We start from the raw sequence: 14,758 nt of genomic DNA, 5'->3' as shown, positions 1-14,758 counted from the left end.
ATATCCCACTTTTCCTGTTGCAGGAAAAACTGTTTTTCTGTGGCTTCAGCGTTTACAGAACTTTCACATCTTTATTTATGCCCGCTGATGCGGGGAGGGCAGAATATAAATGTAATGAATTAAAATTAAAAATTATGCAAATAGGAATCTCCTTAAGTTGTTTTTCTGAGTGGGTGTCAAGTACAACCAACTTGAGTTAACCAATGATGTCAGTAACTGGTGGGTTGCAGCTCCGGTTTTGATTCCCCTCTGTGGAAGATTTCACTGGTTCCTTTTCGTGGTGGTCTGTCATCCTGGCCTCTTGCCAGTTCTGGGAATCAGTTTGTAGGGTATTCTTCTTTGGGGGAGGGGCACACTAACCCCCTTCTCAATGGTCCTCCTGCAGTTGGCGTAGTCTGTGCTGCCCCTGGCATGGATGGTGCCTGGTGGCGAGCGCAAGTCGTTGGCTACTTCAAAGATGCTGGTGAAGTGGAGATCAGATACGTGGACTACGGTGGATATGAGAGAGTCAAAATCGACACGCTCAGGCAGATCAGGTGAGCAGGGTGGAATTCCACATTTCTCTGCTCCGTGTTTAAAAAAAAAGTGCAGAGGGAAAGGTGGTGTGAACCTTGAATGGCTTGCTGACTTTAGATTGCCAATTAAGCCCTGCGTTTCTTGTGTGTCTTTCTCTGTGCAAAAGCTATCCATTCTTTTTGGTATCTGGTGGCAGGTGTGGTGGTCAGGAAAGTCAGGCTGATTTGGGGGTGGGGGGAGACACACACTTCATGTCCTGTTTCATTGAACTTGAAGCCGCATTGCTGTAAGACAAAAGTAAAAGTACGTCTTCTGTGTGTTTCAAGCATTCTCCCCATGCATTTTACCCCTTCCCCATGGGGAGAGCTGTGTCTGTGCCTTCTTCCAAAGTACCTGTACCGGGGTTGGTTGTGCAGCTGCACCCTCTGCCTGCAGAGGAGGCAGCCTATTAATCTCTGCATGAGTTGCTGATCTTCTTCAAGTTGGTAATTGTTTTATTCTGATCCTCTTTATACAAGTGAGAAGAATGCCCAAGTTTCAGTTAAGAAAAGATGTCTTGCCTTGACTTTCAGAAGTTTAGGCAACAGGGACTTATCTGGCGGGTTTATTAAATGCACTGTAGTTTAAGGTGAACGCATGAGGCTGCTTTCTTCTGAGTCAGGCTATCAGATTCCATATTGTCTACTCTGACTGGCAGCACCTCTCCAGGTAGACTTAGGTTGAGGTCTTTCACGTCACCTGCTGCCTGGTCCTTTTCAACTGGAGTTGTTGGGGATTGATCTTGAGACCTGCCCGCAAGGCAGATGCCCTGCTGCTAAACCAGGATCCCTCCCCAAGGTGTGGGATTTAGGTGGCAGCAGGACGTGGGAAGCAGGAAAACTCTGTTCCACTGAGGGAAATGCCATGAATAAGCAGGAAATGTAGTCTGGACCCAGGCCTCTGTATCACAACACACGCTGTCATCCTGTGTCGCAACATGCTACTAATAAATATTTCTTGTATTAGACACTTTTTGTGTTTTTTAAAGGTCTGACTTTGTAACACTCCCTTTCCAAGGAGCTGAAGTCCTGTTGGACAACATAGTGCCCCTTCCAGGTAATGCAGGCTTGGGCGTTTGGGGCTTATGTAGTTGTGTATATTTTGAATACAATGTTTAGGGAAGGTATGAAAAGCTTAATCCAGGCTATGTGAATGATGCTTTGCAGTCACGTTCTGTGGATTGGGCCCTCTGCAGCCGTTCGGTTGAGAGACCCGTGTGCACACCAGGGGGAGGGATTTATGCAGGATTGCATATTTGAGCTTAGGCGCTGCTGCTTCTGGTTACACAGGTGCTGTACCTCACAGGGTTGTTGTGAGGATAAAATGCAGGAGAGGAGAATTATGTTAGCTGCTTTGGGTCTCTAATGGGGAGGAAGGCGCAAGGTATAAACGAAGTCAGTAAAAATAAGGTAGAGGTTACTGTACTTACTAGGTTATGTGAGAAAATGGTAGCTTGCAGATCATAAAATGGGAGGCACCCTCCAGCTCACAAGCAGGTGCGTTCCCCCCCCCCGTCTGTGTATCTGAGGGGGGGGAGGGAAAAGGACCCCAGATCCCCATTTGGAAGAAAGAACAGCAAACGTTTCCTAATCTTTGTGTTAGCTGAGGAGACTCAAGATGCTGCATGAGGTATGAAGTCAATCACGCTAAATGCTGTCGTTTACCTCCCTGCTTGGAAGCTGTTCCTCCAATGCACAAAGCTCAGAAGTAGGAGAGTGATAAAGAGGATCCTTAGGCACCTTGTCGTTTCCTCCTTGGCGTGCTGGCTGTCTACATGCAGGGAGAGCTCTTGTGTAGAGGAAGGCAGCATTCGGACAATGAACTGGACTGCAGTGAGGGAAGTAGTGAAGTCCGGGGGGGCGGGTATACCGTATGCAATTATTTTCTGCCTTCGGAGACACTATTTGGGTGGAAAGGTAACATAACATTTTAAAGTAACTATTATAGCATCAGTTTTTCCTCTGTGTTCAACGTTGCCTTGACAGTAGGTTCAGCCGATTCTCAGAGTGACTTTTTCTTTCATCCCTTCTCCCTCCCCGCTGCATCAAAGATGAAGACCACTTTTCATCAGAAGCTGACACAGCGGTTAGCGAAATGACTCGAGGCACGCCGTTGCTGGCACAGGTACGCTCACTGGAGTGGTATGTTTAGCGAATCCCCGTACAGAACTATGGCTGGCTTCTGCCCAAGAGTCACTTTTGGGGAGGGGATGGAGTGAAGATCGGACGGGGCTGGTGTTGACCCTGGAGCTGCCCCTCCTGAGCCTTTAGGTGCTCTGTTTCAGACAGCTTCCTGCCAGAGTGCTGCTGTCATGCTCCTTCTCGAAACAGCCCATCTCTTCATGGGTGTTAATTGGCATCTCTCTTTCCAGGTTACCAATTATGACAGTGTGACGGGGCTGCCTTTGATACAGCTGTGGAGCATGATGGGAGATGAGGTAGGAGGACTACCAGAAAAAGTGTGCAGATGAAAATTCTCAGCGTGTGCCCAGAAATCTGACGCTTATTTCCTAGGTTGGAGTAAAGAATGTAGGTTCATTTTCGGTCTTCTTGTGCAGTCCCACATGACGCTGCACGTGTGCAGTTCTGACGATCGGAGATTTCATAGCTATATTCTTTTAAAACCACTAGAGGGCGCCCTCACCTCTCGTGCACTTGCGTGGCTGTTTTCCCACCGAAACAGCCCCTTAGGGAGGCAGGGCACCCCTCGTACCCTCAGTTCCTCTTTTGCCACCGGTTAGAGAGGTTCTTAGCTGAGACTGTCATCGAAGCTTCATTGCATTTGTAGCATTTTTTCTCTTTTATTGTTTTTCATCAAGCAGAGTGAGTACGATGGCTGATAAAGCCTTGTTCAAGCGCATTGTGCAAGTTGCAACACTAAGATGACCAAAACGGATGGGCATTCATTATGTTTGATCTGCTTAGGAGAAGGGCATAATCCCCAATCCTGTAGGCATTGCCAAAGCTTTACCCCAAAAGCAAGGGCTGAGAGGGCTGTCTGATTAAAGACGTCGTTGTGGGAGAAAGCCTTAGCTGTTGCGGGATCATCTCCAAAGGCGGCCAAACCAGGCAGCCGGATGGCACCAAGCTTTCAGATCCGAAGCCCCCGTTGAATCCATGACCCAGCTCTTTGGAGTTGAGAACTCCTCGGAGTTCCATTCCATATCACTTGAGGCATTAAGTGCACTGGAATCGACTCGGATCCAACCAGGACAGACAGAACCGATGCTGCTCAAAACATAGAGCTTGACGGAACTGACCTGAGCCCAACCTGATAAATCGAATCCACGGTCTCCAATGCTATCGGATCCGATGCACCGGACCCAACAGTCAAAAGCCTCCAAGACTCCTTTCCAGGCTACGTCAGAACCATCTGGCAGAGAAGCAATTTCTGAGGAAGAGCCTCCTAGGAAGAAGAGAAGGAAGACCAAACATCTGGCCCCTAAGGAGGATATTCCTGGGACACCTCCTAGGAGTGGATGGCTTGTCTAGTAGGTCCTGCTTATCAAACCTCCCCATACTCCTTCAGTGCACTCCAGGACGTCTTCAGTGTGCTCCAGGACACTTGTCACCAAGCTTGTCAGGAGAGATCTCACACGGGAGATATTGATCTCCCCACTCAACTGTTGTCTAGAAGGAGTTATTCCAGACATACTAACAGACCTTACTGTGAGGTGGGCACTGGGGGAGCATACCCCACAAACGTATGGCCCAGGGAACTGTCTCCAAGACCATTGAGGAGACAACTTTCCTTCTCCAGCTCCAGGAGGGCTTTCCAGTTTTCTGAATCAGAAGCTGGTCCTGACCCATACCTGGCCGCAGACAGTCCTAGTAACCGCTCAGACCCATCACCAGATGAGACAGTGGGGGACACGGGAAACACATGGCCTATGGATGATTTCCGGGTGTATACAGAGCAACTCATGAGGATCCTTGGAGACAGATATCTCCTCAACTGAACCCAAGCCCAAAGATAAGCTTCTCAAGGATCTCTACTCAGGCTCTACATCTAACGTAGCTTTCCTCATCATCGAGGGACGAGCTGAGATGATGAATGCTCTTCCAGAGAAACGCGCATCGGCTATAGCCACCACTAAGAAGGCTGAGAGCCTCTGTTGGCACATCCTCCACCCTCCTCGCTTGTAACTGAGGAAATGCAGACACACCCGAGACAAGGCCCACACTCCACCCCTTCTGATAAAGAAGGAAACAAAGTGGATGCCATAGGAAGAAAACTGTTCTTCAGCTGCCTTGAACATAAACATTGCAAATGACAATGCAATGATGGGAGCATGCCGAATTTTTCTTTGGAGCAAAGCAGCTGCCTTCCATGACAAGTTGCCAGAAGAGCCGAGGTCTCTGGCCAGAGTCATTCAAGGGGAAGCATTGAGGCTTGCCAGGCATCAAATGAACGCTGGACGTGATGCTGCTGACATCTCGGTGAGATCCCTGCCATCTGCGGGGGTACCGAGAAGGCCTGCATGGCTGCGTGCAACAGCACTACCCGCCGAGACACGTGCGGAGGTGGAAGACTTGCCCTTGGAGGGGAAGATGCTCTTTTCAGAAAGGACGGATGATTACCTATCCCAGAAAAGGAAAGATCGTCAGACAGCACATTCCTATGGCATCCTCCCGCCAACACAGCAAAGCCAAGGAAGACAGTTCAGACAAGAATCTCAATACAAAGGGAAGTCTTATCGCTTCCAGCCCTATCAGGGATACGCATATCCTTCCCAAAGGTCTTACCAGGGCAATTAAGAGGGCTTCGCAAAAAGGAAGCAGCCCCACAGACCTAGGCAGGGGCCACAATCGCATCAGCCCAAGGATCAGCATCAAGGCACCAAGCAGTTCTGACTAGACCAGGGTCCAGAACCCACCTTTGGTGAAAGGCTGTTACCATCCTGTGATGCATGGTGCTCTTATCGCCACTGATACATGGGTTCTGAATATTGTTCTTGAAGGTTATAAAGTTGAGTTTGATTGTTCCCCATGTCTGAGTCTTCCTAATTGCTCAGAAAGTCAGAAACGACCAGAACTGGTGGTGGAACTGAAAGCACTAATGGATAAGGGTACAATACAACCCGTCTAAAAAGAAGAAACAAAACTAAGTATCTATTCAAGGTTCTTTTTAGTGGATGAGAAGGATGGGGAACATAGACCCATTCTAGACGTGAGGGATCTGAATAAATTTATTACCACTCAAAAATTCTGGATGACAACTTTACACACAGTCTTGACACAGTTGGCAAGAGATTGTTGGTTCGCTGTATTAGACCTTAAGGATGCTTACTTCCATGTCTCTGTTCACCCAGCGCATAGGAAGTTCCCTAGATTTATATAGGAAGGTGAGATTTTCCAATATTGGGGCCTTTCCTTTTGGTTTATCTACTGCACCACGTGTTTTCACTAAGTGCATGGCGGTGGTTATTGCCCACCTTTGAACATTAGAATGTCCTCTTTATCCCTACCTGGACAATTGGCTCATTACAGGTATGTCGGAGGAGGAGGTCCATAGATAGAATCATAGAATCATAAGAGTTGGAAGGGGCCATACAGACCATCTAGTCCAACCCCCTGCCCCGTGCAGGATCAGCCTAAAGCATCTCTGACAAGTATTCATCCAGCCTCTTCTTGAAAACTGCCAGTGAAGGGGAGCTCACCACCTCCCTAGGCAGCTGATTCCACTTTTGAACTACTCTGACCGTGAAAAAGTTCTTCCTAATATCCAGCCGGTACGTTTGTGCATGTAATTTAAGCCCATTGCTTTGGGTCCTACCCTTTGCTGCCAACTGGAACAGCTCCTTGCCCTCCTCCAAATGACAGCCTTTCAAATATTTAAAGAGAGCAATCATGTCCCCCCTCAACCTCCTCTTCTCCAAACTAAACATTCCCAAGGCCCTCAGCCTTACCTCGTAGGGCTTAGTCTCCAGACCCCTGATCATTCTTGTCGCTCTCCTCTGCACCCTCTCGATTTTGTCCACATCCTTTTTGAAGTGAGGCCTCCAGAACTGCACACAATACTCCAGGTGTGGCCTGACCAAGGCAGTATAGAGAGGGGCTATGACCTCCTGCGATTTTGACGCTATGGCCCCTTTGATACAACCCAAGATTGAATTAGCCTTTTTTGCCACCGCATCACACTGACTGCTCATATTTAGTTTACAGTCCACTCTTACCCCAAGATCCCTTTCCCATATACTACTGCCCAAAGTGTATCCCCCATCCAGTATTTGTGCTTCCCATTTTTGTGGCCCAGATGTAATACTGTGCACTTGTCTTTGTTGAATTGCATCCTATTCACAGCTGCCCACTTCTCCAGAGTATTCAGGTCTTGTTGAATTTTAATTCTATCTTCTTGGGTGTTTGCTACTCCTCCCAATTTGGTATCATCAGCAGATTTAATGAGCAGCCCTTCCACTCTTTCATCCAGATCATTGATAAAAATATTGAAAAGTACCAGGGCCAAAACCGAGCCCTGCGGCACCCCACTGGACACCTCCCTCCAATCTGATGAAATGCCATTGACCACCACTCTTTGAGTGCGGTCCTTCAACCAGTTCCCTATCCACCGAACTGTCCTATAGTCCAGTCCACAGTCTTCCAGTTTGCCCATCAGAATGTCATGGGGGACCTTATCAAAAGCTTTACTGAAATCCAGATAAATCACGTCAACAGAGTTCCCCCGATCCAGTAAGCTGGTCAGTCGATCAAAGAAGGAAACCAGGTTGGTCTGGCAAGATCTGTTAGGAACAAAACCATGCTGACTTCCCCGGATCACTGAGCAGTCCTTCAGATGCTTACAGATTGATCCCTTTAAAATCTGTTCTAATATCTTCCCAGCAACAGAAGTCAGACTGACCGGCCTGTAGTTTCCCGGGTCATCCTTCCTCCCTTTCTTAAAGATTGGGATAACATTCACTCTTCTCCAATCTTGTGGCACATCCCCAGTCCTCCAGGAGGCCTTGAAGATGATGGACAGGGGTTCTGCAAGTTCTCTAGAAAGTTCTTTCAGCTCTCTTGGGTGCACCCCATCCAGCCCAGGGGATTTGTATTCATCCAGTGCAGCCAGATGCCTCTCCTCTACCTCTCTGTCAATGTCAACTAGCCACTCAGGTGTCCTGCCACATTTTCTACTATCTCTAGATGTGCCTGAGTTCTTCAGGGAGAAAACAGAGGCAAAAAAGTCATTAAGCCTGTCTGCTTTTTCTCTGTCCTGCATCAGAGTTTCTCCATCTACTCCCAACAGCGGTCCAATTGCCTCTTTTACCTTGCGTTTGGTTCTCACATATCTGTAGAAGTTTTTCTTATTGTAGCGAGCCCTCCTGGCCAGACCCAGCTCGTACTGAGCTTTGGCCTCTCTGATGGCTGATCTGCAGTACCTAGTAACCCTCATATACTCCTCTTTAGAGGTCTGTCCTTCTCTCCATTTCCTGAACATTTCCTTTTTCTCCCTTAGCTTATTCTGGAGCTCTCTGTACATCCACATGGGTTTCTTGGAGCCCTTACCATGTTTCCGTCTTGCTGGGATAGTGAGGGCTTGAGCTTGCAAAAGCTCATGTTTGAAAAGGGCCCACCCTTCACTCGCTCCTTTCCCTTCCAGCACACTCCCCCACAGAATGACTCTCATCAAGCCTCTGAGTTCATCGAAGTTGGCCCTACGAAAATCTAACCTACGAGTCTGGCTACGAACGTCCTTGGCCCCCCACAGCAACTGGAATTCAAGGAGGACATGGTCACTTCCCCCAAACGTCCTCACCACCTTCATCTCATCTACCAATTCTTCCCTGTTGGTTAATATCAAGTCTAGTACAGCCAAGCCCCTTGTAGCTTCCTCCACCTTTTGAAAAAGGAAGTTATCGGCAAGGCAGGTCAGGAAATTGCGTGATTCATGATGCTCTGCTGAGCCTGTCTCCCAGCACACATCGGGGAAGTTGAAGTCACCCATAATTACAAGGTTCTGATGTCTGGATACTCTACCAATCCGTTCAAAGAGGGCAGCATCCATTTCTTCTCGCTTGTCAGGTGGTCTGTAGCAGACTCCAACAATAATACCCTTTGTCCTTCCCTTATTTCTACCCATATGCTTTCCACTGGGCTGTCCGCCCCATTCTCCATAACTTCTTGACAATCAAGCCCTCTCCTCACATACAACGCCACTCCACCTCCTCTTCTACCCTTCCGGTTTTTCTTGAACAACTCATACCCATCCACTAGCACATTCCAGTCATGGGAATCATCCCACCAAGTCTCAGTAATTCCTACTATATCATAGCCCTCTGTTTGCAATAGAAGCTCAAGCTCTTCTTTCTTATTACCCATACTTTGGGCATTGGTATATAGACACTTGTAGCCTTGTACCTTTCTTTGACCTTTCCTACCCAGGTGGGTCCCCACTGTGTTCACTTCATCACTGAAGTCCCCATGTCGATCATCCCCTGCCCTTTGTGGCATCAGTTTAAAGCTCTCCTGATGAAGTTCTCCAGGTTCGTTCCAAACGTTTTCTTCCCTGCCCTTGAGAGGTGAAGCCCATCATGTGCTAGAAGGCCTTCTCTAAGAAAACCTATCCCATGGTTCCAGAACCCAAAGCGCTCCTGCCGGCACCATCATCTCAGCCAGCGATTCACCTCAAGTATGGTCTGCTCCCTGCGTGCTCCTCTCCCTGTGACTAGAAGGATAGAAGAGAATACCACCTGAGCCCCCTATGTCTTCAGCTGCCTTCCAAGAGCTTCATAATCCTCTTTAATTCTTGCAACAGTATTCGCAGCTGTGTCATTCGTTCCCACATGAATCAGCACAAACGGGTACTTATCAGCAGGCTTGATGAGTTTCGGCAGCCAGTCGGTAGTATCCTGAATTCTGGCCCCCGGCAAGCAACACATCTCTCGGGATTGGGGATCTGGCCTAGAGACATGGCGTTCCATACCCCTGAGCAAAGAGTCCCCAACAACCACCACCTTCCCTTTTTTTCCACTTCCATGTGGCCCCATGTCTTCTGTACTCCCTCTTCCAGATCTTTGCAGTTCTCCTTCCACTCTCATCTCCGTCACCATCTCTAGCACTTCAAAGTGATTCTTGAGCTCAAGTGGACCAGAGCATCTTCTTCGATGATGTCTTTGGGTTTGTACCGTAGATCTGAGAGTAGGCTCAGAAGGGAGATTGACTCTTTCTTCTCCTCCTTGACTTTCCTCTTCTTGGCTGTGCGGAGCCCCCAGGCTGTTGTCCATAAAATCCTCTCCCTCCTTGATCTCCTGAAGGGTGGTGATCCTCTCCTCCAGGCTCTGAACCTTTTCTTCCAAAACTCTGACCAGCTTACACTTCTGGCAAGTGAACTCTGTCTTCTCTTCTGGGAGAAAAACAAACATGACACACTCCATGCAGGTGACTGCGAAGGGGGCTTCAGTAGACAGGATTGCCTTCCAAATATATACCTAGAGTACCAGCAGAACCAGTATACCAGCAGAGTTTCAGGTCCCCCAGGCAGATCCCCAGGCTAAGAGCCACAGGCCAAGAGCCCTTGGGCTCGTGCCAAAGGCTCATGCCTCTGGCGAGGAGGAGCCTTTTGTTTCAAAAGGTCACTCCCTGCCTAGCCCAGCAGGGGCCCAGGACACGAGGGGGCGGGGCTTGTAACCAAGAGCAACAGCAACCAGCAGCAAACAACAGCAATTCCCTCAGCCCCCAACAGCCCCACACAGAACTTAACCAGGAGCACTCTCTAGCAAGCTACACAGAACCCACTCACCCTCCGCTTCTCACACAGTAGCTAGGAAAGGCAAAGGGCAAAAGGGCAGAAAGACCACAACCCCTTGCCTTCTAGCCGCAGCTCTCCACCATGTGCTCTGGCCTCAGCCCAGGTGCTTCTGCTCTGCCTCTGGCAAGGAGGAGCATTTAGATAAGTGACAGTAACCTTGTGTACCTGCTTGCAACTAGGTCTTTTCGTAAACCAGAAAAAATCTAGATTAGAGCCAACTAAACAAATCCAGTTCATAGTTGCAACAGCGGGTGGTTCAGCCAACAAGGCTATTTTACCTGAAGAGAGGGCAAGAAAGATAAAAGGGATAATTTGGATTTTTCAGGAATGCCGTTTCCTACCAGCAGGGGGAATTCAGACCTTATTAGGGCTTCTGGTGTCCACCACGGCAGTCGCTCCCTTTGCAAGGTTATGAATGAGGGAACTGCAATTATGGTTTATTTCAGTGTTTCATGGGGAATCGGTCTCGCAAGAGAGGAAGTTTAACATTCCCAGAACAATTTTGAAGTCCCTTCAATGGTGGCTCATGGCTGAGCATTTGTTTAAAGGGGTCCAATTCAGACATACCATAGCAGAAGTTTCTATCACCACAGATGCATCAAACACAGGTTAGAGTGCACACTGTGAGGGGCCCTATGCCCATGGGAACCCAATGAAAGGTGGTTTCCACATAAATTTATTAGAATAAAGAGCTATCTATTATATCTTAGTTTCATTTACAGATGTAGTGAAAGGAAGAAATGTGCAGATTCTCACAGACAACTCCAGTGCAATGTTTTACTTAAACAAGCAAGGAGGCACTACCTCCCGGACACTCTGCAAAGAGGACATGTCACTGTGGACTTGGGCCATAGGTCAAAACATTGGCATCAGTGCGGTACACGTACTGGGAACAGACAATACTATTGCAGACAGACTCAGGCAGGTTAGGTGTAAACCCACATGATTGGGCCATTCGAGACAAGTACATAGTCCCTATTTTTCAACAATGGGGATTCCCAGATGTAGATTTATTCACAACAAAAGAAAATTGGAAGACCAAATGGTTTTGCTCAAGAGGCGGCCAGGGAAAGGGTTCTTCGTGAGTTGCGTTCCAGCTGAGCAGGTCAGGACATCTGTATGATGCTTTCCCACCTATTCCCCTACTTGCACGGGTAGTGAGCAAGATACAGTCAGAGAACACCAAGATAATACTGTTAGCCCCATATTGGCCCAGGCAGCTGTGGTTCCACAGCCTGTTGAAACTGGCCAACAACAAGATTCTCCACTTACCCGATGTACCAGACCTGTTGTCCTGAAAAGGGACACTGCATCACGATGTGGACAAGCTCCGGTTGACAGCGTGGTTAATAACACCGTAAGGGGTTTCCCCAGATGTAGCTCTGGTGGATAGGCCAGACGCCCATCCACCAGACAGTCCTGTGGCTTGGAAGTGGGGAAGGTTCACTGCGTGGGCAGAAAAAAGAGACATTAATGCCACTGAATGTTCATTAGATCACATCTTAGACTTTTTGTCAGAACTCCAAAGACAGGGATTGTCAAACTCTTCGATTAATAGATAGCTTAGAAATCTCCGATCGGCAGGCCTGCTGTGTGTGCCCAGGTGTGCCTGCACAGAAGAGCTCTGTGAACAACAGTTACAGGTAAGCGCAACACTGTTTTTCGGCAAATCTGTACTACTTGTGTTCAGAGAGACCAAAGCTGAGGAACTGGTACGTGGTAGGCCATAAGCTGTTAAGGTGCCCTGTTCATGTCCCCAGTGAGCTTCAAGTACCCACCCACGCAGGAGGCTGCCAAGCGCATCTCTGTGAGACCTGCTGTTCTGACCTGCCTACCAGTCTTCCCCATGACCGTCCTGCACTGGAATTCCTTGACTTAGCCTGCCTGGCTTTTAGATCAACAGGCATTGCTCCCCAGTAAGGCTGAAGGGCTAGAAACTTGTGTTCAGTATTTAGACAAATCTCTAAGAAGCTGAATGCTGTACCAGGTGTTACATCCTGTCCATATTTCTGTATAGTTGCAGCTCCGCTCCCACCCACCCACCCCTAGTGCTAATGTCAGAATTTTTAGAGTAAATTTATAAAACAAAATCCTTAGGGTTTGTGGTGCAAGAGCAAGCAAGCCACTCTGAGGAACTGAGATATTCTTCATTATGGTATCATTGTCTTATGGTAGCAATTATCTGAAGACATGAGTATGTTATACACAGCAGGCTTCTTCTTACGCCATTCTCCTTCCTTGATTGTCATGTAAACCCATAAAGAGGCTTTCCTTGCATGAGGCAACTTAAATCGTTTTCCTCTCTTCCAGTTGGTGTCTATAAACCGGACCATGGTGGAAAGAGGGTTCGCGAAGTGGATTGAAAGCTACTAGGAAAGGCGCTGGTGTTCTCCTGACTAGTTGTCTCCCTTGTCCACTCCTTTATATTGCCTTTGTGTGTGTGTTGGCACTGTTTCAGAATCAGGTTTGGCGATCCCTTTCAACACACAAAGCATATGCTGTTGGCACATCTGGTCTGATCCAATATGTTCATCTGATAGTTATGCATTTTTCCACCTGTGTACTTCATTTTGTCGCAAGGAAGGGAGTTAAACCATAAGCCATAAAGATACTGTATCTCTGAAGCCTAATTTTTTTCTTCTCTCCCTTACCTGGGTCCAAAAGATTAAAAAAAAGTATATATGAATGAAAAATCCTGTCAGGGTAGGATGGGAAATTGCCATGGATTTAAACTTGTGTGTTGAACACACACACCCATTGTCAGACTGACTGCTGCATTAACATTTGAGATAATCCTGCTTGGAAGCAAAGATCTCTTCAGACCAGCAATAAGTAAAGGAAAGGGCTGGAGTTCTGGGAGCGCACAGCCCCATGTTTTTCTGAATTTCCAAACGTGTTGGCTGTAGTCAGCTTGATGGTAGTAGCTGGAAAATGAATGGAGAACCATCATTGTGGTACTGTTTTTGTTGTTGACTTGGTTTTATAATTAAGGCTCAGTTTGTGCAAGAAAAAGCAACTGCCATTTTGCAGACTCCTTAAACTGATTAAATAAACCATGATAGCAGCAATCTTTTTTTAAATCCCCAGATCATGCTTAAACAAACAAAAATTGATTGCCAAGCCTGATAGATAGGATTCCAGTTTTCTAGCTGTGCAACAACCTATGTAAATATATATAAAAATATTGTAATATTTTGTACAAGAGGGGGGAATAACACTGGAGAAAAAAACCTAAAAGGGAACATAAAATGAAATCAACTTTTTTACACCGAAATGTCCTCTGTAATTAAGAATGATTTGGCTTATATCAGTGCAGCGAAGTGCTGGAAGCTGTGGGGGCCTTTTGCACTCTTATGTATAGGATGACTGTTTCCGCTAGCTTGCTGAATGGGATGGACAGTAATATACAGACTCTTTGCTACTACTTTGTTGTACAGATCTGACTTCAAAAAAGAGGGGGGAGGGTAACATTTGGAATTAATATTGCAGTGGTGTGTCTTGCTCTCTTTGCTCCTCTTTAGATTGGTTTCAAATGTGGAATTTAAAAAAAGAATCAAATAATTTAAGTTAATTTAATACCATTAAAACATACATGAATTTAAACATGGCTTTTGAGTTGGGTATTATTATTGGTGGAAAAGATACTTGAAAATGGTCGGTGTGAGGCCTGGACTGGGTTAAAATAGAAACTCTGCTCCAAAGCTGAGGCCAGCTGTGCGTTGTACTGGGGTAACTTGTCTTTGAGGGTGTTTGTGAAAATGAAATGGGGCGGGGCGTGGAATATGTTGCCCTGAGCTCCTTTTCAGAAAGGTAGGTCTTCAGCAGAATTTCTCATCTTTGTTGCAAGTAATTTCTCTTTCTGAGAAGATCTTGTGTCATGTGTACACAAGACCCACAGACTAATTCTGATTAAAGAGGGTGAATTTCTGACTTTAGTTAGGTGCTTCTTGTTTTTTCCCGGAGAATTCAGTGCGCTTATGCAACAACATCATGAGAGGACTTAGAGTTCTGTAAGTGGTACAGCATACAAATGTTGCGTGCTCCTGCCTTCATCGGGATCAGATGTTCAGACTTCACAAACGAATCCCTTTAAAACTGGTTGATTTCACTATGTCCCACAGCTAGTTGCCTTTGAATGTATTCAAAACAACCATCTTGCAGTTCATTTCAGCATGAATTCTTAACTATTTAGAGAGGATCAATAGGGGCTCATCTTCAGACACCGTGGCAAGCAGAGGGGTCTGTGCGTCTGTGTTCAGGAATTCTCAGTGTTGGGTACATTGTCTGTCCTGGGAAGAGAATCCAGCATCTTGAGAATTGGCAAAACCCTTCCTCGGACACAAATATTCATAACAAGGCAGTAACTCTTCTCAGGTGCAGTTGGGGTGATGGAAAAGGCAACATCCTGTGGTGGCCGTGCCAGAGGCTTCCCGCGAGCCTACAAGCATAGCGCGCA

The 14,758-nt window shown here is 47.1% G+C and overlaps 1 protein-coding gene across 1 annotated transcript in view; it reads left to right on the top strand.

Moving 5' to 3' along the window:
• The window catches only part of AKAP1 (A-kinase anchoring protein 1), a 53,736-nt gene extending 39,827 nt beyond the window's left edge, over positions 1–13,909 (top strand). Inside the window, exons 7-11 of the mRNA XM_055001105.1 lie at positions 386–536; positions 1,544–1,611; positions 2,606–2,679; positions 2,927–2,992; positions 12,613–13,909. Of these exons, the coding sequence (XP_054857080.1) occupies positions 386–536; positions 1,544–1,611; positions 2,606–2,679; positions 2,927–2,992; positions 12,613–12,675 (422 nt within the window). The 3' untranslated portion in view covers positions 12,676–13,909. The remainder of the gene's footprint in view (positions 1–385; positions 537–1,543; positions 1,612–2,605; positions 2,680–2,926; positions 2,993–12,612) is intronic.
• Positions 13,910–14,758: the final 849 nt, after the last annotated feature.

Source organism: Eublepharis macularius, chromosome 17 (genome assembly GCF_028583425.1).
Source record: "Eublepharis macularius isolate TG4126 chromosome 17, MPM_Emac_v1.0, whole genome shotgun sequence".
Lineage (NCBI taxonomy): Eukaryota > Metazoa > Chordata > Lepidosauria > Squamata > Eublepharidae > Eublepharis > Eublepharis macularius.
The sequence above is the reverse complement of the archived record's forward strand: the minus strand, read 5'-3'. Positions and strand labels throughout refer to the sequence as shown.